General features: G+C 38.7%; 3 protein-coding genes across 5 annotated transcripts in view; 2 read left to right on the top strand and 1 right to left on the bottom strand.

Moving 5' to 3' along the window:
- Positions 1 to 938: 938 nt before the first annotated feature.
- On the top strand, positions 939 to 10285 carry LOC138178813 (ras-related protein Rab-32-like). The gene is made up of 6 exons (XM_069111079.1): positions 939 to 1601; positions 2929 to 2961; positions 3756 to 3852; positions 4884 to 4940; positions 5281 to 5525; positions 7216 to 10285. The coding sequence occupies exons 1-6, from the start codon at positions 1499 to 1501 to the stop codon at positions 7338 to 7340; spliced, it is 660 nt and encodes a 219-aa protein (XP_068967180.1). The 5' UTR covers positions 939 to 1498; the 3' UTR covers positions 7341 to 10285.
- moody (G-protein coupled receptor moody) lies at positions 7965 to 15467 on the bottom strand. Of its 2 annotated transcripts, none has more exons than XM_069111077.1 (9): positions 15236 to 15467; positions 13318 to 13456; positions 13030 to 13170; positions 12660 to 12830; positions 11637 to 11764; positions 11398 to 11551; positions 11042 to 11241; positions 9953 to 10222; positions 7965 to 9042 (listed from the first exon to the last, which is right to left on the bottom strand). In XM_069111077.1, the coding sequence occupies exons 1-8, from the start codon at positions 15450 to 15452 to the stop codon at positions 9990 to 9992; spliced, it is 1383 nt and encodes a 460-aa protein (XP_068967178.1). In that variant the 5' UTR covers positions 15453 to 15467; the 3' UTR covers positions 7965 to 9042; positions 9953 to 9989. The 2 variants fall into 2 exon arrangements, with proteins under 2 accessions (XP_068967178.1, XP_068967177.1); XM_069111076.1 differs by having other exon boundaries at positions 10034 to 10222.
- Positions 13381 to 24370, top strand: part of LOC138178810 (G-protein coupled receptor moody) — a 26862-nt gene continuing 15872 nt past the window's right edge. The window contains exon 1 of one of the 2 annotated variants that reach the window (XM_069111073.1): positions 13381 to 13471. The gene's annotated coding sequence lies outside the window, so the exon portion shown is untranslated. Of the gene's footprint in view, positions 13472 to 20234; positions 20392 to 24370 lie in introns of those variants that run through there. The other variant, XM_069111071.1, reaches the window with a different exon arrangement.

The raw sequence follows: 24370 nt of genomic DNA, 5'->3' as shown, positions 1-24370 counted from the left end.
AAATATAAAAATGAAAATACAAGGAAGATACGTGCGAGAAAACGCCGATATTGCGATCTTCTTCGAGTAGGTATCTGCAAGCGCACTTGCGTACCAGAAGCAGATTAAACGTTATCACCCGCTTAGCGATACGGATTATGGATGACATCGAAGCGACGTTACTGTCGCAGTATTATATGTAGTTTAAATATAAATGAGTCGACTTATCCGTGGCAGCACAGAATCGACGTTGTTCCGAAGCGTCTCGATAAAATCGGCGTGGGCAGCTCGTCCGGCGGCAACTGTGTGGTTGCTCTCGTAACTTTTGCAAGTAACGTGTTCCGTAATTTTTCACGCGACGATCAACGAAGACTCGAAGTTGTAATTCGTTCGACAACGATGGAATTTCGCACGAAGATCACATAAGGAAAGCGCGATAAACTGCATTTCTCAATGTTCGTTCTTCGCACCTCCGTTTCTTACGAGAGGCGATATTGAAATTCAGAGTTGCGCCAGCCGGTACAACATACGAAGATTAGCTGTTTTTTTTTTTTAATTAAGATTTTTAATCGCGATTTATTCTCTCGCATTCTTGTCAAGGAAAGAAGGAATCTAAACGAATACGAAATACGATGTTGTAGCGATTACCAAAGACACCTGTTGTATCACCTGGCGTGACGTTATCAAAATAACAAGCTTATTATTATATGGACATTTTGTAGGAGAAGAGGTCTGTCCGACCGTTCACGAAGAGACGCGGTCGCGAGAAAGCGCGCCAACGGGAGTCGTAAATTCCCGTTACGATTAGATAATCGATGCGGCGAAATGATCGGTCCCCTATATTGTTTAGGATAATAGAGGTGATTGAACTGATTATAATACTGAAGCAACAGGTTACAATGTACGCTTTGCTCCAACAACTTTGTAAACATAGATAGTTGTGTGTAGATATAAGTTAAATAGATGACTGATCCAAGGCTGATAAAGCAGTCAAGACATTGACCGGCCAACGTATGGGAAACTAGTCACGAGATGTTGACTGATCTAAGGATGACAAATCGGTGAAGTTCGGTGACGATGCTATCGCAGAGGAAAACTACTGCTGGGTGTTGGTCGCTGCATTACTGGTCGCTTGCGAATGGAAATGACCGTTGAACATGGGAAAAATCCGACCTTCCCAGTTTTTATCTGATAGAGCAATAATCATAAGGAATGTCTAAATCGAGGGATGGATTTTAGTTTACGTAAGGAGTCACCGAACGTAACGAGGTCCGAGCGTTGGAAACGAAGGAAAACCGAGTGTTTACGAACACAGGAAAAGGCGATAGCGTGCTCGAACACGATAGATTATAAATCGGGAGGCAAGAGACGTCGTGTGTCGACCCCTTGAGCCACCGAGTTCGAGCTTCTCGCTTTCTTTCGTTTGTCAGTTTACCAGCCAAGCTAAATACAATCGCCGGTGGGACCATCAGTCGTGCTTTCGTCGATCTGCAACGAGATACACAACCGTGAAGAGAAGATGAGCACACGGAAGCCGAGGAGAGACTCGGACATTCTGCTGTCCAATTTCGCCCAGAAAGAGCTGCTCTTCAAGTTCCTCGTAATCGGTGACTATGGTGTCGGTACGTCCAGGTTTTAAAATTCCTTTTTGAAAAATCCGCCGTCGTTTTCCACCCGTTAGTATCGTCGTAGTTTTATTCTAACTTGTCGTGATAATACACGCATTTTGACAGAGACGGTCGACCCTCCGTTTCGTAGGTTCTCGCGTCGTGGAAATTTGGTTATTCGGTCGTCGTGGTACGTACGATGGTGCTCGCTTTACAACTGATACAATTTTGTATGTAAATTCAAACTATCCACTGTCCCATGACATTCGGTGTTTCGAGCTCACCGTAACTCGCATAATCCGATTAACGAGAAAAGCGAGTGGATAATAGCGAGAGTAGGTAAGAAATTGTCAACAAGAATTACTTCTCGCGTGCTTTGTTCTTTCTGCTTGTCGAGAGAGCCGAAAGTATTTCTGCAATAAAGTTGCTATCTGTTAAGCCAGATTTACAATTCTGACCAACGATTTATTGTTTATGCGAGTAACGATAGCGAGTATATGCAGCAGTAACGGATGTGTATCGTTCTCGATCAGCAGACACTTTGACTAGAACGTTGTTTTGAAGCGAGCGTCAACGTAAAAGTACTTCGCGCCGGTCACGTAAAAACACGTCTCCTCCGCATTTCTATTTTCTGCTTAACAGCGGATTACGCAGAAATACGTTCGTTTTATATAAAATTCTCACATGTATATTCCGACATGTAATTTGAAAGTGCTTTATACGATCTAGAAAAGTGCGCAGAAAATTGTTACTACTGGAAAAAATGTTTGATATTAATGGAAAAGAAAGAGATACTTTTATGCGATCAGTACGAAATGTATTAAGGTGTTTTAATACATTTAACGTTAAACGCCAGTGTTTCGTAGACGTTGCAGACTATTTCTTCGGGACTGTCAGAACTGCGATGTCTACGAAACGTCGGCGCAAAATGCAACGTACACGATTGCTGCTGAAAAAACAGTAACAGTGAGATTTTATGGTGGAAGTTTGAAATTAAAAATGTTTGAAAATGTTAGAATTTTATATCATTGTTGTTTCTTTTCATGGAAAACCTGTACTCTTGTAATCTCGCTAGATTAGAATTGAAAGCGAAAGGAAACTTAACATAAACCTCGTAAACCTGAATACGACTTGAATTCAACTTGAACTCAACTTGAACTTTAAGTATAAATACGCATGATAAATTTATCTGAGACCTACTTTCTCTGACATATCGTACACAACCTCTAAGAGTATTCTAATTTTATAAAAATTCTAAAATTGTAATTTTCGTAGAATTTACTTTTATTCCTTCGATGATACTTATTTTTTACTTAAAAATTTATTATTGTTTTTTTTTTAGGAAAGACGGCATTGGTTAGAAGATACACAGAAGGTAATATAAATATTAGTGCATACATTATCGCGTAAAATCTGATTACAGAGAAAATTGTGTACGACTTGCAATTTTCTCTTTTCTCAAATTAAAGGAAACTTTCTTTAAAAACGAGTCAAATGCACATTGTGGGTTCGCTTTACAGAAATTTCGATTTAAAGAAACTACAAAATTGTTCGGTCCACGAACGTCTGAGAATGAAATTGTAGGATAGCGATAATTAAAAAATTTACTAAAATTGCACGAGGTTCTGATAAATCATTTTAAATATACAAAAACGATATTTGTATATTCGGTGAATTTGATGTAAAATTATACAAGTTAAAATCTAATTATCAAAGTCTACGTGTATTAAAGTTATTTTTCGTGCTCTTAATCCGCGCTAGTTAAGCTTCGACATTCCGCGACTCTTCTTCTCATGCTTCTTTGATTCTTCTTCGAATTAATTGCAAAAGAGATATAAAAGAACAATGGGATATGCTCCGTAACGTGTGAAGGTTAACGATGATGTTCGTTATCTTCTCATTATTCTTTCGTATCTCTATAAATAAGCGTAAATAACGTTCTCATTGAAGTATTCGTTATTTTTAACAAGAAAGAAACGTGTTCCTCGTTAACCGATAATATTGTGAATTGTGCATAAGCTTCGTTATAAGTAATTAGTTGGTTATTAACGATCGAGAATAACGTTGCTCGTTATTATGAAATATCTTCGATTTCTTCTGCTTCGCCTTAATACGTAGATTTGTACGTCAGTATTCTTCAATGATTGATCGATGTTTCTCTTTTTTCAGGAAGGTTTACGTCCAATTATAAGATTACCATAGGCGCCGATTTCGCAATAAAGGCAGTCGACTGGGACCGATTTACTAAAATTAACTTACAATTATGGTATTGCTTTATCAGTTTGTTTGCCTGCTGGTTATTTCGCGCGTTAATTCGGTAGAATCGTCGAAACCGCATAGCATGAAAACACACGAGAAACATACAGGGTGGTTGGTAACTGGTGGTACAAGCGGAAAGGGGGTGATTCTACGCGAAAAAAGAAGTTGAAAATATAGAATAAAAATTTTTCGTTTGGGGCTTTGTTTTCGAGAAAATCGACTTTGAATTTTCGCTCGGTACGCGTGCACTTTATCGCGTCTCGTTATAACGGATCTCACTGTAGATCGTTGTCTCGATGGAAAAATTTACAAAAAAAAAATTTTTTTTATTCTATATTTTCGACTTCTTTTTTCGCGTGGAATCACCCCCATTCCACTTGTATCACCAGTTACCAACCACCCTGTATATTCGTTAATCGAAGTTAAATCATGGTGTATCAGAATTAGTCCTTTCACGATTCGATCTTTTCCTCCTTCGAGAAAGAAAATTAGTTTTCTATTAATTATTACTAATATAAATTGCTATATATTTTTTAATAATTTTGCAAAGAAGATGTTAATTCGGTAGAATCGTCGAAACCGTATAGCATAAAACACACGAGAAACATAGATTCGTTAATCGAAATTAAATCATCGTGTATCAGAATTAGTCCTTTCACGATTCGATCTCTTCCTCGTTCGAGAAAGAAAATTAGTTTTCTATTAATTATTACTAACATAAATTGCTATATATTTTTTAATAATTTTGCAAAGAAGATACGTTGTATTACAAGTCGAGACCAATTTTACGTATATTTATCGTTAATTAGTAACTTGTAAAAATACAACGACGTGATATAATACTTTTACCATAGCTTTGTGATTGTTTGTTAATCGGAAGAAAATCGAGGGAAAGAAATACGACGAATTTCGAAAGATCGGTATTTAAAAACGAGCTTTCTGACCGAGTAATCGAGAGAGATCAAATTCTACAGATAAATATAATTACTATCTCGATACGGAAAACATATTCTTACCATCGTTGATTTCTATTTCTAGGGATGTCGCTGGCCACGAAAGGTTCGGGTACATGACCAGAGTTTATTACAAATACGCGTAAGTAATTACTGTAATTATTGGAAATTACAAGCAACACGTAATTCGCTAACAAAATTATTCATCGGAAGTGCAACGATAATTTCTTTTCTTGCTATGTTTATAGTTATAAATCCGTAAAATAAAGTCACACGGATAAAATTATTTTAAAAAACTATAAACCATAACAACGTCTAGTTCTATCGGAAGAAGAGAAAAATTTTGTCGGAGAGTTAATTAAATTTTGTCGCAGCATTTGATGATTTATTTTTAAACATTGATCCGATTAGACTATACGGGCCATTTTTAGACCGATAAAATCCTACGATAATACTATGATAATTTTGCGTTTAATTTTCAGAGTAGCTGCAGCTTTGGTGTTCGATATTTCGCGGATAGCCACGTTTCAGTCGATCAAAAAATGGTTGTGCGACCTACGGGAAAAGGTCACACTCCCAGATGGTTCGGAGATACCAGTCGTCCTCTTGGCGAACAAATGTGATATTCCTTGTCCGTCGGTACCCATCGAACAAATTGCCAGGTTCTGCAAAGAGAACAACATTGGTGCCTGGTATGTAACGTCTGCCAAGGAAAATACGAATATTGGTAAGTATGCGACGAATTCTGAATTTCTATTTATTCGTGAAAAATCTGAAAGTGTAACATCTCGCGAGACGTTCAAAGATACCTGAAACATCTGCTGATACGCGAAGTATGCTCGTTGTTAATTGGTAGACGAGAGTAAACCTCTGTTTCGTTCCATAGACACTCGGTCAATTCCATTTCCACTTACTTTATTTCATTTTGTATTTTACGAAAATAGGAAACCGCATGAACAACCGCGGTTTCATAATTAAACGGAGATGCAACGCTTTCGCGGTTTCGTATCGGGCGATTATTAAATAAATTGGCAATTGCTCGTTGCTTCGTTGCTGTGTCACGTGACGTTCTGCGCACGCGCCGTAACGTAGACTAAAACTACCAATAGCGCGAGTGAGCGTTTCAATTTGAGATTCAAATAAAATTTAACAATTTGTATAGAAACCAAATTCGAGCCTCACAACCCCCACGGAATAACCCGCCACATGACGACCCCTCCACGGTAGACCTAATTATAAATAAGCGTAGCGACATGGAAGACAGAGAGAGATAATTCCTTGGTTCAGAGTAGTTAATTCAGTTCTGTGTGATTAGTTGCTCAGTTCTTTTTTTTCTATTTATTTATTTAAATTTTGCAATTTGTCCAGTAGGACATTTGGTAAAATGTTATATCTTAGTAGTGTAATAATATAACATGTGGATGGTTACCCCCAGCGGGGTACCATCTTCGTGTCAGTTAGGTTATGTCCTTGGTAAGATCTGTTGGGTGTTTCCTTTTTAGTCTTCTTTCTATTCTTGATGTGTTGATCGTTTCCTCTGCCAGCCGATTCGGGTGCGTTGCTATTCTTTCTCTGTACCTTCTTGCGCATCTGCTAATCTCCTCCTTGACCGTTGGTATTCCAAGGCCTTTCCGTATGTCCTCGTTTCTGACGTACCATGGTGCGTTTACTATTGTTGTGAGGATTTTAGCTCGTATTGTCTCTATTTTGCTTATATGGCTCATTGCTGCTGTTCCCCATAGTGGTATTCCGTACGTCCAGACTGGTTTTTATGATCGTTTTATAAATTTTTAATTTGTTTTCTATGCTTAGTTTGGATTTTCGACTTGTTAACCAATGCATTTGTCTCCTTGCTGTCTGTATTTTGTATATTATTGATTTAATATGCTGTTTCCATGTGAATCGTGTATCTAGGTGGAGTCCTAGGTATTTGACTTGCCTTGTTTGTGTTATGTGCGTGCCGTTAAGTATAATGTTACAAGTATAAGTAGATAAATTAGACGTTTGCCTGTTTAGGTGAAGATCGATGATTTGTAAGATTGATCGTTGCGAAGATGCAACAGATAATGGACACGTGTAATAGTTGAGAGTTAGATGGTAGACGGTAGATACGTGGTAGTAAAATAATGGTAAAATTAGGCGATGCGAGCGAGTGAATGGATGTGTGTGGGTGTTTGTGGGATGTTTAAGCGAGAGTGGCGAGGCGAATAGGGAGAACAATTGTAAACGGAATTCCTGTCGTGGCAAGCAGGCTAAAAATAAATTGTACTGCTTAACAATTACTATTTAACAATTGCCATGTTGCTTGTCGTAATATAAATTGCCAAAGCATAGGTAGAGGAAATTTGGTAAGAGGAAATTCTCGTTTGATGATAATACTAATATTTTACTAACCTAATTTCGTATCTGTGTTTCAGATGTGGCGATGCGTTATCTCGTGGAGAACGTGCTGAAGACCAGAATCGGCGTTGATATTCGTGATTCCGTACGATTACGAGATAAATCTAGGATTCGAGAAAGGAGCGAATGTTGCAAATTATAATCGCGCGATTATAGTTTGCGTGTTTATCTGTACGATTTTAATTTATCCACGATGCGCATACATTAATATGTTTATAACGATTAATCGTAATCTGTAGGTGGATGTCGATGGACGTTGACATGTTACAGATGCGCGTAAGAATCCGAAAGTTTTAAAATGCTGCAGCGAAATTAAACATATTTGTTTGAAAATACACTCACGTTGAATTTCTAGGGCGACAGAGTTTTTATCTCAGCTAATAACTAACAAGTAAATAATCCCCGAGAGATTACCAATTTTTTACACGTCGGATAATAGTCTTATTTGCATTTTTTACATGTCGGATAATAGTCTTATGCACAACGATGTAAACGTCCGTAAACATGTATTGCGGAGAGAAATTACGAATATTTATTTTAGAATGCACAATAAATTTGTAAGGCATCTTTTAGGATATTTGTTTCCTTTAACATAACAATCGAGCGGATAATTTTATACAGCTCAACTTTTTATATTTCTTCGTATTTATCATTACATCTATTGTTAGATAATAATCGCGTATTTTATAAAAATCTGAAACAAACAGTTTTATTTAAGCGTTTCTATGTACGAGATCACACATCAACGGGTAAAGACAACGAGGAATCGTTTAAATCGATAGATTTATTTGATTTGTACTTTGATAACTCTTTAACATTATTTGCGTTCGTAAATCGACCAAGGGAAATGTTATAAATAAATATGAAGCGAATTCGTAACATCGCGAGTTACGATATGTCTTTAAAATTCGCTATTACATTCTTATTGTATTTTTACATTGTGGTAACAAGAATTAACACGTAACTTCTATGTACAAACATATTCACGTGTTACCTTTGGTAAATATTCAACACTCGTTCCAGTGTGCTACAAAATTAAATATACTTGGTATTCCTTGCCAAGTTTTACAATATGCAATTTGTCGGTCGACAAATAACGTATTATTTATTATACGATATTGGCCACGTTTTGCTATTAACTAATCTAAATAAATCTAACAACAGCTCTGCTGTGTGTCTTTAGTTTTCCTCTATTCTCTTAGATCTCTGAATAATTACGTATACCGCTCGCAGATCTCTATTTACATTCTCTTCTCTTTCAACGACCATTTTCTTTCTTTCTTCTTCCTCTATAGTTTACTTATATACTTAATCGTAGTAAATACAAGTGTTTCGTAGCATTTCAGACGCGAAATTCATTTTAGTCATGGACAAAGATTGCAATTACAATATCGTACAAACGCGTGCAATGTTCGACTTTGCTTTCAACTCGTAGCTTTGTTCTTCGATGAAAATGACCAACCATTCGATCATTCGACTAGTCTGTATAAGATCTGCTCGAAATATTTATCTTTGTTTTTTTAAATTCAGACTTACGTTACGCACTGAGTATACTTTCTCACTGTTTTTGATCAGCAAGTTAATCGAGTTCCTACTATATGTGTTTCCATGAATCTTCTCTATCGTTTCCATGCTTTTCGATCTGCCATCGAAATGGATAATAAAAATTCCTGTTCCGAATACTGACATTTTGTCCTCAAGGGTTAATATTCTTTATACGTTTCGCCTTCCCTGGCCAGTTCGATCGCAGAATCAAGCTTATTCCTCGAAACGCGAGTTTCTCACTGGATTCATAGCAATGGAGACTGTCGACACCATCGTCTTACTGAAGTCCTTCGAATAATCTGGAAAAAGAATCACGGTACGAATGCGAATCAATTCGTAATGCTGGTTCTCTTTCGAACGCGTGCTTCGACAAACGATATTGTGTCGTCTAGCGGCAAGCAGAAAGCTGTTAATGAAGATCAGAGGGAAAATGAATCGCGAGTGTCGTTAGTTCGCTATGGTTTCTACTCTGCTGTGATTCAAAGAGTTTAGATTTAGGACAGAAATGTTAACAAGCTACTAAGATATTTGCTAAATCTACGGAATTAATTGGCGAGGAAACAAACGAGAGGCTAGTGCTACATGGTGTGTGCAAAATCTTTTATTTCTACGTAAATTCGAGACAGCTGTTGATCTTCCACATTTCCATACTTCATCTAGCGATTACTGTGAAATTATATCGTAGTTTTACGTACGTTACGACGTACCAAGTCTACTTATACAAGCTGTTAGTTGATATTTTTCAAAATAACAAGTCATCGCAAGATATATTAGGATTTGTAGCGGCGCAGGAGTCAAAGGACGACGCTAATCGAGAGCGACTCGTGTTGTTGTTTTGCCTCGGGGCATTGACACAGCCTTGACGCATGAAACGTAATGACAAATAAACTCCGAGCAGAACAATGTCGACGCTACGTGCAACCGTCGTATGAAGACGAATTCAAATTTTCCGACTTCCTTCCGACCAGTATAAATAAACGAACGCGATCGCGAGAACAGTAGCTAACAGTATCTATCAGTTAGCAACCAGTTATCGATCAGTTATCAGTATATAGCGACATTTTTTCTCCTGTTAATATTTAGCGGTCATACGAGACGAAGATGAGATGACAAAGATGAGAAAATACGAGATGAAAAATGAAAGACGTGTGCGTGCACGCGTGACCAATTGCGATCTTAGAAAGCAGCGAATTTGTGCCCTTGACTTACGAAGTGAGCGAAGTGTGGTCGCTTAGCTCGCGTTCGGTCAGAGCTTGGTGAGCGTTACCACGCGACGGTGCTCGAAGTTACCTTGGCCGTAGTCCTGCTGTTGATGATGACCAGGTGCGCTGCTCCCATAGGGTGACAGACTCGCCCTTATCCGCGAACATCCTATCACGCCAGCGTACGCTTGTCTGTATTGCTTGTTCATGATCACGTAAATGATCGGGTTCACGCAGGAGGCAAAGTAGAGCAGCAGGTAGCCCAAAATGTGAAATTCTATAACAAGAAACAGGACGTAACATACAATGGTTTACTTTGTTGTTGTTGCCAGGTGAAGAAGCAAATTCGAGATCGTTGTAATTAAATCGTCTTGTAATAAGCTCGAAACAATCCACGAACTGCAGACAGTTTGTACGACGTATAGAACTTATCCCTTGGACTAATCCCAAAATACTGTGTTTGGTTGTTCCAGAGGTGTCTTTTGCAACAATTTTGCATCTTTGTACAAACATGAAACCTAATTTTCTGTCAAACGTTGCGCTCTTTATCTTAATAGGACAAAGTGGATCATGTATAATTCAGTAAAATAATATAAAAGAAATATAATATCGGATGTTTGTTCCGATTTTGAAACAACTTGACGAAACAATAAATTTTGCTTAGTACCTCTCCATCGGGCAAATTGTTTTCAAGCTGAGAAACGTTGCCAGAAGTATCTTTAAATAGACTCGTTGATTTTTAATAAAATATTCAAATATTAGTTGAAACCATACAGAATGAGAAATTCCTTGCGTCGCAATCGAAGGCAATCGAAGAATAAGTCTGCTTGATCCGAGTGCTTATTCGCAGTATTATATATTCTAGCAACTATATCAGTGTGACGTGATAAAAGCACGTGTTCGATAGAGTGGGAGGACACCATACAGTTGACCAAGTTTAAGGAACCACGGCTATTGATTTTATTATTTTTCATATCGTAAAGGTAGAACAATTTTACTAATGGCTCTACGCTGGTCTAGAGGTTTTATATTAATACACAGTCGTTGGTACGTTAATGTATTGATGGTAAATAGGTAGATTCATGAGATGTATTACCTGGATATCTAACTTCGGCGTCGAACACTTTAACGATGGTAATTGGAAGGTAACAGGCGACGAAACTGAGGAAAATGGCTAGTACCATTTTGGTGATTCGCCATTCGCTACGTCTCTGTTTGATCTCTCTGGTATCCCTGCCGGGTGTATGCGGCGATTTTATCGTCGGAGACGCGTGCTTTCGCATTCTTGTTTCGGATCTACGAACCAGGAGAGATATTTCAACGTACATCTCTATACATTTCGTGAAATATATTTCGAGTATTTGCGATACGAATCGAAGCATCGAGAACGTATGGGATATTTTTGAAAATACTTTCTTAATTTATAAATACAGAAGCAAATAAGTTGTTTACCTGTGTACGACCCAGAATATCTTGGTGTAACATCCAACGATTATTACGCAGGGTATCACGAAACCCACCACGAAAAGAAAGGTTTTCGATGAGTAGCCTTTGCTGTCCTTTACGATGGAGCAAGTTTCTAAATTCGGATCGTAGTCGATTCTACCTGAAACGTAAAAGAGCAAATAACAGAAAATAAAATTCCGCTGCTCTTCAAGTTGGCGTGAACCGCGATGCATTTTATGTCTTACCCCAAATTCCTAAGAGGGTGGGCACCTGCATCCCATAGGAGAACAACCAACAGAATACGATCATAAAGGCGATCCAATATTTCTTGTAAACTTTGCTGTACAATCCGTGGTGGGCTATCATGATGTATCTAAAATTATCGTAATATCGTAATTAATCTTGCGAGCTAAAATTTTTCACGAAGAGGTTCTCCGTTACAAATTCTTTGCCCAGTGAAAGTAAAGCCGGAGATTCACCGGAAAATCAAAGCTTTGCCATGTTATACTAGATCACGCTATGTTGTACTATGCCGTAGAATTTATACGATATTTTTTATCTATATAGTCACTGTGCAAAAATGTCTAACTAGATCATTTTTTCGCTGTATATTCGATGGCCAAAAGAATTTTAAGCAGATGTGCAAGAAGGTACAGAGAAAGAATAGCAACACACCCGAACCGGCTGGCAGCGGAAACAACAGATCTCACAAAGAACATAACCTAACAAACACGAAGATGGTACCCCGCTGGGGGTAGCCACTCACATGATAATCAAACAGCCAAAAAATTCTACTAAATGTCCAAATCGGACAAATTGTGAATGTAAACAACTAAATAAAAAAAAAAAAAAGAATTTTAAATGCGAGTGAGACACGCAAAAGAAGATTGTACGATACATAAAAACTCTGTTATATGCAGTCGTGTAATATTCTTTAAAGGTCCTTAAAATATCGCTTCTGGAATTTAAAGTGAGAAACTTCTTTGACCAGAAACTTTCCTGTGCCACTGTATCCTCTATATATATATTTTGAGCTGAAATTTTGCCACTAGAATCGTGACACCCGTGTCTCCTCACTGTGCTAATGAAATTTTCATTTCAGGTTGCCTCGTATAATACACGCAGTATGGCTACTAATAAAAATGTGCCACGGTAAGCGTACGAATACTTCCGTATGTATCGCAGCAAATATTTGTAAGCTTAGCGCAACGTAGCGTAGTTTGGCTTATCTTTCAGCTGAACCATCGGCTAAAGTACATAATACATACCTGTTGATAGTAATAGCTGCAACGGAGAGGAGACTCACGCCAACGTTTCCATACCTCAAGAAAGGCACGAGAACGCAGAGAAACCGTATATTTACCCAACTTGCATCGATGAATCTGATGGAATCGAACGGAAGTACAAGAAGGCAGAATACGAAGTCTGCCACGCAGAGGCTAGAAGAATCAATGAAATTCGAATTTATTGCGACGTGTTGATTTTATAGCAAAAAATAGCAACGAGTCTTTCGATCAGACACCTCCTTTTCGAATCTTGACTTCGTTTGTAAATAGCGAAACGATATTTGTATCTTAATCATGATCTAATTACGATTTAATTACGACTTTCAAAATCTAATTCTGTATGTGTGTATACCTTATAATGAAGGCTGCAGCTACGTTGCGAACTTTGGGATACTTGCACAGGGCAATGATCGTCAATAAATTTCCAGCGAGTCCAGTGATCATAATCAGTATCGCGACCACAGCTGCGAACGTCTGCAGCGGTTTAGGGAATCTGTACGTAAAAACGATATAATTTAAAAATTCCCTATTTCCAAGTAGAGCGTTCTTCTTGATTAGGATCCTTTTATCGATCAATTTTTCGCATGTTCAAGAAATGTTGATTTCTACTTTTACGAGTATCGATAACATTCGCAATTACCTCGATACTTCGCCGTCAATTATCGCACTTTCCGTGTTATTCTCCGAAGCGCGTAATAACCATGTGGCCAAGTTATCCATTTTGAAAGGAATTTCGTCTGGTTTCCTGCGGTTCACACGATTCTGACCACCTCCGAGGCCTGAAAGGAACAGCGGTAAATAAAATAAGACTTAAGTTTTCTAATTAATACTAAGTCTTCTAATTTTAAATAATTCCACGTAGATATAATATTCTGTGATAAACGATAGTGAAGACTAATATCGTTATATTAGTCAGTTAGCTGTTGCGATCTCTTTGAAAAGCGTGTACCTAAAATGCGTGGCGAAAAGTAGGCGATGACGAGTATACTCGTCAAGCACGGAGTATGCGTGGTTGCTAGAATATGGAATTGAGTTGTAAACGAGATGATTGTTTTATCTTCTAATTTTATTACCGACAGGACTCGTCGTGACACAAAATATTCGCATTCCTTCGTGACGAGTATACTCGTCAGAAACAGCTAACTGGTTGATACGACATCAACAACGCGAAACGAATACTCCTCTGCATTTAATATCGCTGCTTGTAACAAGTATCGAGGTAACGATATTATTAGAACGATTCAGCAACTTTTAATATCAGATCGTCGTGAGTAATAAATGTCGACATGCGACAAGGTCTTGTTTCGGTCATTTTTCAGTTATATAACATTCGAGATATATTTCGTTCGATCTATTATTCCTTTCGTTAGTTCGCTAACGTTCTACTGATTTTTAACGCAATTACGTTCGACTTGTCTCTCGCGCGTAACACGTATACATAGATTTTTCTTAAAAAACGAAGAACGATGCCGAAATGGCAAAGACGCTGGACTTTTATTCTAATAATTTAAATTATATTTTTAGACTAAATTTGAAACTAAATTTAAGAAACTAAAATCCGAGACAAGGAACTCTTAAGACTACGAACAAATACACGTAGAGTGAGTGTGAACAATATTCATAGGGTAACCGATCTAACAGAAACTTTCTGGAGCTTGGTTTATCTGGAACGTCTTAACAAACAAAAAATTGTGTACATCTTCTCAGAGATGTCAAAAATTTCATAAAGCAGGAAAATGATTTTTCGATGTTAAAATAAAACGTTCGAACTATTGATCGGAACGTTCATTTATTCCGCTGGTCCGCGATCTCGACGTAGACGAGACTAATTATAAATGATTTACGATTAGCCCTAGTCTATGTGTAATTAGTTGATACATTCGTATATAATTATATCGTGAATTATAAATATTCGAGACTGTGTTTCCTCTCGTACAATCGTATCTCAGAAAAATCGTAAAGTTAGTCAATGGAACTCGGAAGTTGTGAAGTGTCACGAAACGTATCGAGAATGATAACAATAGTGAAAAGATAAGAGACATGTGTGAGGGAATACATTTGTTCATTGAATTTTACAGGCCTGTGAATTTACGCGTTATAAACACAGGGCGACGTGAATTCCCACGAAGAGGAAACCGCGACCTAAACTTGCAGAGTGATGCATTATGCGTGACGTAAAGAGGAAGTTAGGTCGTTGCTTTGAAACAATCTAAACCGAATCGAAACATATTCAATGAAACAGTTTGATTCGATCTGGAATTACTTACGCAACTGTAGCGTTGGAAATTGTTCGATCGATCAATAATTTTAGGCGTGGTGAAAATTCCAAATAAACCTGTCGTCGTGATTTGCGCGCCATCGATCGCCTAAACGCTGCAAATCTTGTAGAGAACAAAAAAAAAAAAAAAAAAAACTCGTAAGAACAACAAGATTTTGCTACGAAAAATATTTATCTCGCGCGTAGTTTAATCTTTCACGAAAGTTCGAAATATACGCTACATGACGAATATAGATAATAGAATAATAATTATATCAAATAAACAAATATACATATTTACACTTCGTTAAACAATAAATTTGAAATCTGAAAGTTACAGTGGAACGGCGAATATCAATGCGATCAAGCTGAATCGCAAACGAATACTGATTAGGCCAAGAGATACGAAATTTACGTGTATGTAAATGTTGATATTTCTTATCGGTGGATGATGCTACAATGATGTAATATAATACGATACAGAGTATTATTCTGAATTTAGTATGGCTTCTACTCATCCGCTAATTACGTACTTTTAAGCTAACTGGGTAAATACTAGTCGATTCGTCGTCTGGACGATAATTCCTCTATTTTAGTCTTCGTTCTCTCAAAAATAAATCGTATCGTACTCATATTCGCGACCATTAAATCTTCAACTGAAATCGATTCGTCTTTGACTAGCAATTCTTCATTTTATTTAATTGCTGGCCAAATCAATTTCATTTCAATTCTTCGATGTTTTTTGATTTAAGAAACGACTCGATCAACAAGCTAACTTTGCTGCGCTCTTTCGGTAATTATCGACCCGATCGTATTTTTCTCGTGTCGAACGGCATCTCGCGTTTGAATGGAATACGAAAGAATACTATTACCGGCACATGTGTACTTTACATTCCAATTTTACTACGAAACATTCTCTCCGAAACATCAGAAGCATTTTCGTTTGTCGAAATAAGCGCGTAAGATCGAAGCGTAGAAAATCAACGACAATAGCACGATCAAGGAAAAGATAAATGTTTTTCCTTTTTGTTTCCAACGATGGTAAGTTATTCTTAAAAGATAAAGGAACTCTGGTGTTTCTAGAGCTAATCGTTACGGATAATCTGCGATCGTTTAGGTAGCTGTATGATACAAATGGAAGGAACGTCGATGATAAAACGTGACCGAAGGACTGTGTTATTATTTATGGGCAGACTGGAAGATTGTCTTTATCCGACGGAAGTAGGTCATCTGGAGGATTTACGAAGGACGATATAAGACGACTGCGATCAGCGTCATCCTAATTAATTCTTCCCTCTGCGACGATTATTAACGTTAAAGGAGGAACGCTATATCTAAATTGCATCGAAATTATGAATTATTCATATTGACGAGGAATTTCTACAATACGATATTTATCTTTAACACATTGTCAGTGGCGTATGAAAGGTTTGTGTCTCACCGCAGTACACGTTTTCTCGGTATATATTCTTTCTTATCTATTTATCCTCGTTTGTCATTTGCGGTCTGTAATTCGACTTATAATAATTTATATTCACTGTATGGTCGCTTTTATCGTATCCTGTTATGTTCGATGTGCTGCGTGGCGTTTCACTGCGAAGATTCGTTCTATGACTTATCTCGAACTGGATGAGTGTTCCACCAATCGTTCAATATATTTGCAATTTATTTTTGCCGACGATGAACGCTCTATAAAAAAAAAGAAAAAGACATCTTTCGGAAGAAAAATATCGTCGACGATAATCCACAATTTTTGTAAAGTTCTCGATGATGTCACGCAGGTGTACGTGATTAGTCTTCGTCATAGACTTGTCAAAAGACGAGTGATTTACTTGCTGGAATTCATCGTTGCAAGAATACGATGTGAAGGATTGGAATTGGAATTTAGAATTAGAATTAGAATTGGGATTAGAATCAGAATTACAATAGTTTCGAAGGAAACGATAGGGATATCGATAAATAAGCTATACGATGTGTTCAAGCTACGCTGGATTTAGTAAACTAGGGTCAAGCTGCGGTGCATTAACCTCGATTGAGATTAATTAAGGGAAATTAACGGACACCCGGTACTAGGCGTCCCCCGTAACAAAAAACTCGTCAAAACTGATGGCAGACATGGGAACCGACGGATGATGTCGTTGTCTCGTTGTCCTACCTCCTCTCTCCACACTGAACCTTTTGTTATCTCTTTGTGCTGGTTACGATCGACTAAATACATCGATTTCAGCCCACAGTCTACCGTATCCGGGCAGCAACATTTTTTATTCGAACGTGTCTTTTCGAGTGGTGTGTCAGATCGCTGAACATCGGAAAACGAGTGTCTTTTTCGCGGAAGCAAACGCTCTTCAAAATTCGTTCTTACGAACATTTGACCGACGATGGTCGGAAATGTAGAAATCCGTGTAAAATCGCGATCGTACGGAGCGATACGCAAGCGGTAAACCGCAAATGCCAATTTTTCCGCTCGTCGCTCTCTGTGCGACGATATAGAAAAACAAAAAATTATCCAAGCCCGTGCCAATACTCACACTCGCCACTCAAAGTAGCTTGAGAGTATAAAATTTGATAAAAGATATATTCGGTCAACGAGTAGACCAAAATTTTACTTTTTGAAAAAGTTATTTATTACAAAAGTCCTACGACAACTTTCATTTGCAACGTTTCAAGATGTTGTATGAATTTCATCGTTGAATTTTATTCTTCGCAAGACTGTACAATCTAGGGGTTGATCTTTCGAAAAAATTTGTCTCGCTTCTCGAATACTTTCGTAGTTACAAGCGAGCGCGTAAAGCTGACTGACGCGTTGTTGCGTCACGTCGAAAGGGGAAATCGCCTCTTCTTCTCAGCCTCATCTGCTAGATATTCCGCGCGTAGAGAAACTTGGCGTTGTCGTCGCGTTCCCAGGCTACCGGACGGTCGATGGTATTTCTCGTGTTTCAGCGTGGTACACCTTGACGCGTGACAAAACCGCATAGAAGACGACACGTCCCTCGTCTTCCATAGAATCCGACTGGCGATCGACTGACGTCACCGAATGATTCCCGAGTTAATCACGCGGCGAATGGCAATGAATGAGTCAAGTTGAGTCACGGTGAAAGTATCTAGAGGTGTCAAGAGGCCGACGAGTCGCGGACCATCGGCACGCATACTGCGCTCATGCAAATCGACTGATTATCTTGTTTATCGACAATGTACTTTTACCTAGGACGATGACTGCCTCCATTCATGGGCAAGAACGACGGTCACATTGGATTTGCAATGACTAAAGTGTAGGTGTGAATAAGATACCACTTATCGTTAGATATACAGAGGCTGGCGAGTAGGCTATTTGAATACTCGTAGACACCTAGTGTGAACTTTGTATTTATATTATACGTGAAATTCATGAAATTCATTTTTCAGGATATACAGGGTGCAGTTGAACAACACGTTCTATTGGGTTGGCAACCGAGTGAGTGACATTAGATGGTAATGACAAAATCTGTAATCACTTAGTTGCCAACACAATATAAACCATGTCGCGGTAAAATCGTGCAATTGCGATTAACAGGCCCTTTGGCCGCGTACAGGCGAGCGTCGCTCCTTTGACTTCTTCGGGCCCCTTTCTGCGACGACGTCGTATTCTGTTTCGATAGTTAGAACGCTATTAGCTTTGAACTAGGCTGCTCTTATTACAACGAGATTTCGATGGATCGAATAAAGCGAGGAATACACAAGAACATGGCGAACGATCGACTGTACGCAAATACTTCGACGTTCGCGTTGCGTAATATCGTCGATAAATATTTTCCAATTTCGATGTATCATTTTTAAATTCGTTTCAAATTTTAGGTTGAATTTTAAAGTTGTGATAACTTGGTCTGTAATTTAATGGAAAAACGAGAATCTAATGGTCAGCTTTGGGATTAAGAAACAGGTATCAAACCATAGCAACGTCTAATGAACTATAGCGATGACGATAAACCGTACGAAGACTACGGACGGATATAAATAATTTAATTTCGACTTACTGTTTTAGGAACAATGTTTACCCGATTTTATTCGCGTGGGTGAGCTTTCCCTGAACTCGAGTGCACGTGTGCACAGCGTTCACATGTTGCTGTCGAAATACGAGCGACTGTAAATTTCAATCTGCATACTGTACTAGTGCTTTAACAGCATTAACGCTAAGAATACGATCAGTGTCACAATAACGCGCAGCCATTGTTTCGTTCTCTGGTTTCCTTCGCCACGATCGCGTTTACCGTTCCTTGACTTTGAACCTCTATCTCTTGGAACACACTTTTTAACATTTTTCTTCTTCTTATGAAAACTTTTTAAAAATTTCTTTCGTGTTCCGTTCTCTTCGATAGTTCCGTTTTTTATATTTTCTTCTACATTCACGAAGATAGTCGCGTATACCGTAGAGAAGCTATCTTTGTAGAAAGAAGCGAGAGGAAAGTTTGAAAAATATCATGGAGAAGACTGCGAATTTTTATACGTTTTTAGGAAATTTCAAAATTGCATCGAGTCCACGTACGAAGAAACACAGAAAATATTCGAAATGTATGTACCGTCTTCTACGATTCTAGGTATCGTGTTAGCAATGAAATAATCACGGATTTTGTCATTAGGTGATAACTTAGTTGCCAATCCAATAAAACAGACAAACTGGAAGATGCTTTCCCGCTGAGTATAGCCATCCACGTGCCATTTAATAATTATTTAGTAACAAAGTTGGACAAATTTACCAAACGTCCAGCTGGACAAATCGCAAAGTACAAATTAAAAATAAAAAATAAAAAAGAATAGAAATAATGTTCCGTGGTGTGGTTGGAAAAGCGTTGGAAAACTTCCTGCAGCCACTGTACGCGGAGGTGACGGTCGTCACAGAAAGGGGCCTGAAGAAGTCAAAGGAGCGACGCTCGCCTGTACGCGGCCAAAGGGCCTGTTAATCGCAGTTGCACGATTTTATCGCGACACGGTTTACCTATATTGTGTTGGCAACCAAGTGATTGCGGATTTTGTCATTAGGTGGTAATGACCATTATCATTACAATGTCATTACCACCTAATGACAAAATCCGCAATCACTTGGTTGCCAACCCAATACTTCATGACACGTCGATAGTGGCAAGAGGAGCTAAAGCGTTGGCTGTCGTCCAGAACGCAGCAGTCCATCACTTCCATTCACATTACGCAGGTAAACGCGCCTCGTCGATGTACAATATATAGAATTTGAAGGATCGTGTATTTCACTTGCCTCTGTCATAAACGTGAAACGTTTCGACGAACAATTTGGAAGGTTTCACCGTGACTCGTTTATCTTCTTACGGTAAAATTTCGTTGGCGCGATATGAAGCAGCCAAAGCCCGATGACGATGACGCACAAGAGCAAAGGGTTAATGTATCGAGATCGGGAGAACGAGGCGCGGGTTGGAAAATGGGACAGACGGACTGCCGCAATTGAGGATTCACGTTAGTTTCCGAGAATTCTAGATTGCCTTTAATTAATCGCTATCGCGTTGTTAAGCAGACTACGAGTTTTCGCATCCACGTCGATAATTACGCGCTACAAACGGCCAATGCTTTCTAAACGAACGATGCAAATGCGTTCGCCCCGGCTCGATACGTCTTCCAGCCGCTATAAATATTTAATGGATTTAAAAGAGCAAAACAGACTTATGCAAATGGATGGATGTTGAAGAAACTCGAAAAAAGTCGGGGATAAGTCGAGGATATCGTTGCGTTTTATTAAACGACGGCTACGTACAGCTAGATGAATCATAACGATTCGTTAATGAAACGGGAAAGCGAAGAAAAATGTAACGATGGTGGCTAAAGTATTTTTACGAGGTCATACTCGATCGGAAGATGTTTCAATTTTGGGAAAAATCTGTCTTTGCTGTTTTGCTTGTTTATTCTTATATTCTTTATTTATCGTATTAGTTTGTTTTCTTAAAGTTTCTTTCGTTTTATAAGAAAATAATAGACGCACAGTGTTTTTTCTTTTATATTAGTTCATTGAATTATGCACCGATTTATTGAATTATTATAATTATTATTATAATTCAATGAAATAATATAAAATAGAAATTGTTGTTCATCTATTATCACCTTATGAAACGGAAGAAACTTTTCGGACAACCTAATATATTGTTCGCGCTCGTATCGCTTCGGATATCTTCTCTTCTTTGTGCTAATTAATTCGCCCGTGAAAAGGGCGGAATACGCGAAAGGAACAGAAACCGAGAGATCGAACGATGAAAGCAAATATTTCAAATTTACAAACTGCGTGTATTTTGATAACGTCTATGAAAATATAACATCCATTTCGGATCGTACAGAAACATGGAAAACAGCAGGGTTGATCTTGCATATTTTTCATCCGGATAATGTCAACTAATATATCGTATCGCGGAAGTAACATTCAACTTGTGTCAACGTTACGCTCTACAATTTTTCTAATGTTCCAAGATCCATTTTTAAATTGTTGAAAAATATGATCGGGTTTCTTGAAACCTTATCTACGAAACAAAGCAACTTGGCGTGAATTTACTAAAAACTAACGTACAAAATTACCAAAGAGGCTCTCCAAAGGTAAACAGAAAATTCGTGGAGTCAAACTTTTCTTATTTCTATGTTCCACGTGCAAGGCCTGTGCCATAGACTTTTGCGACTGACTATACTTTACCACGCGCTACAATTTTTCTAAAGTTCCAAGATCCATTCTTAAATTGTTGAAAAATATGATCGGGTTTCTTGAAATCTAATCTACGAAACAAAGCAACTTGGCGTGAATTTACTAAAAACTAACGTACAAAATTATCAAAGTGGCTGTCCAAAGGTAAACAGGAAATTCGTAGAGTCAAACATTTTTTATCTGCAACTATGTTCCACGTGCAAGGCCTGTGCCGTAGACTTTTGCGACTGACTATACTTTACCACGCGCTACAATTTTTCTAAAGTTCCAAGATCCATTCTTAAATTGTTGAAAAATATGATCGGGTTTCTTGAAACCTTATCTACGAAACAAAGCAACTTGGCGTTGTTTTACTAAAAACTAACGTTCAAAATTATCAGAGGCTCTCCAAAGTAAGCAGAAAATTCGTGGAGTCAAACTTTTCTTATTTCTATGTTCCACGTGCAAGGCCTGTGCCATAGACTTTTGCGACTGACTATACTTTACCACGCGCTACAATTTTTCTAAAGTTCCAAGATCCATTCTTAAATTGTTGAAAAATATGATCGGGTTTCTTGAAATCTAATCTACGAAACAAAGCAACTTGGCGTTGTTTTACTAAAAATTAACGTTCAAAATTACCAAAGAGGCTCTCCAAAGGTAAACAGAAAATTCGTGGAGTCAAACTTTTCTTATTTCTATGTTCCACGTGCGAGGCCTGTGCCGTAGACTTTTGCGACTGACTATACTTTACTACGCGCGTTTATGAACGGAGTTGAAAACCGATCGGAGCCGTGACACATTCGAAACCCGCCCACAGCGCACCACGTGCTCCGCACGTCTGCAGCCGAGGTCTCGCTAGGGAGACAGTGACAAAGAAGACGCAACAGGAAAAAGAGAAAAAGAAAAAAAAAAAGAAAGAAAGAAAGAAATACACGAACGTCGTGCGTGTCGCGCATTGTATCGTCCTTTTTTCGTTTCAAAACCATTCGTCGTCGTACGAGGTCCATAGGCACGTTTTTTGCCTCGATCTTGGCATTGGTCCTCAAAATGACGCACATGTCGTCTCCGGGACCAATTGCCATTCTGTATCGGCAAGAACATCGCTAACTATCGTCTTCTCGCGTCCACTCGACGCACTTCAACGTCACTTGAAAATTCCACTCGACTTTCGTACTTTCGCATTTTTCTTAACAGCAATACGCAACGATCGGATAAAGTTCGTGGGAACCGCGTACGAATTCCCTCTCTGACTCACCGCATTAGTTCCTTTCACGAGTCATCCGTCACAGTAACCGACAGGACATCCGTAGAACGAGGAAAACCTTCGACTGTCCTCGACAGATTAGCAAGTTGCCAGTCCACGTAATGCGAAACGAAGTCTATGAAACTGAACGTAAAATTCACCAAACGACGATACCATGCATTTGATAAAATACGATATTTCTGACTGTATGTGACGTTTAATTTCCTGGTATTTTTGACGAGCAAGTTTGCTTCTTACTAAATAGCTCGAGACAGTTCAAGATCGAACACACTGTTTCTTTTCCATTTTCCTATACGTTTTTTTCAATTTTTCAATCTTTCTACGATCGACTAGTCGACGATGTATGGAATTAATTCGAGAGAAATGAATAAAAATTCGCGACTTTCAACAACGTACGACACTGTCCGTACGGACTGCGATGCACGAACGGAAACAGATCGTCACGACGGAAGAAAGACGGTGGCGTGGAGCGACGTGGGATCGGCCTGTTCGTCACCGTCACCGCGGATGGACTGCTTACCGCGCTAGATACGGGCCCAAAGCAAGTCAACAGAGGGGGAACGGACTTAGGCGACTCGAACGACGACGAGTGTAGATGCAAGCTGCTTGTTGACATGTATACGACTACGAGCGAACCAGCGAAGCTCGAAGATGCTTTTAGGAAACGTTTATCACGCGTTTTGTGGTAATTGTCCAACGACAATTTCGTTTCTCGTTCGAACAAGTACGCACAGTGGCTGGCAAAATTATATATATATATATATTATTCTTTTTATTTAATTTCAGCTTCACAGCTCACAGGAAACGGACTTGGTTTTACGATATTTTCTCAAACTGACGCGCAGTCGTATCTTTCTTACATTTGGCTTCGTAAACGCAAAGTTCGTAAAACCGAAGCCCGTTCTTGGCTCGCGAAAGTATTCCAACGTTTGTAGCAAAATTTTATAAACGTTAACGGCCGCACGATCGCTCTAATTCAAAATATTTGTTCGCATCGGCTATCGAAATTGTATTTACAAACACGCAACTACTACTACTGTGCTATTTATACAAAATCACATTGCTAGATCGTCGGAGGAATGACAAAGTTGCTTAAAACCAGCGCCTATTCCTCATTCGCCGAAGTATCCGCGCACAACGTTTTACAAAGCTAACGTGCGCGTTATTAACAGGTACACGATTACGGTGACTCGAGATATCTGTCGAGACGCGTCAACCGTTAAAATCGTGGTCGTTGAGGGACGACTATCGCTCATGCTATGCTGGTTTTCTCGCCGCGGCAATGACTCACATTTTGAAGATCAGCGATATTCTTTACGGTGGCTGGCGATCGACGTAGACGACGAGTTTCCATGAAACCCGCATCCGGGTACCAGGAACCAACGAGATTACGTTAATTTGTGAGCGACGCGAGCGTATGATAAATCACACGTACGAACGTCTATTGGCGTTGATTAAGATTTTCGCGTGCTCTTCTCTGCGTATCGATTCTTCGAATTTGTTAGAGT

Source organism: Bombus flavifrons, chromosome 4, assembly GCF_040668555.2.
Source record: "Bombus flavifrons isolate JBK064 chromosome 4, iyBomFlav1_principal, whole genome shotgun sequence".
NCBI classification, from domain to species: Eukaryota; Metazoa; Arthropoda; class Insecta; order Hymenoptera; family Apidae; genus Bombus; species Bombus flavifrons.
Note: the sequence above shows the minus strand (reverse complement) of the source record. Positions and strands in the feature narration are given on the sequence as shown.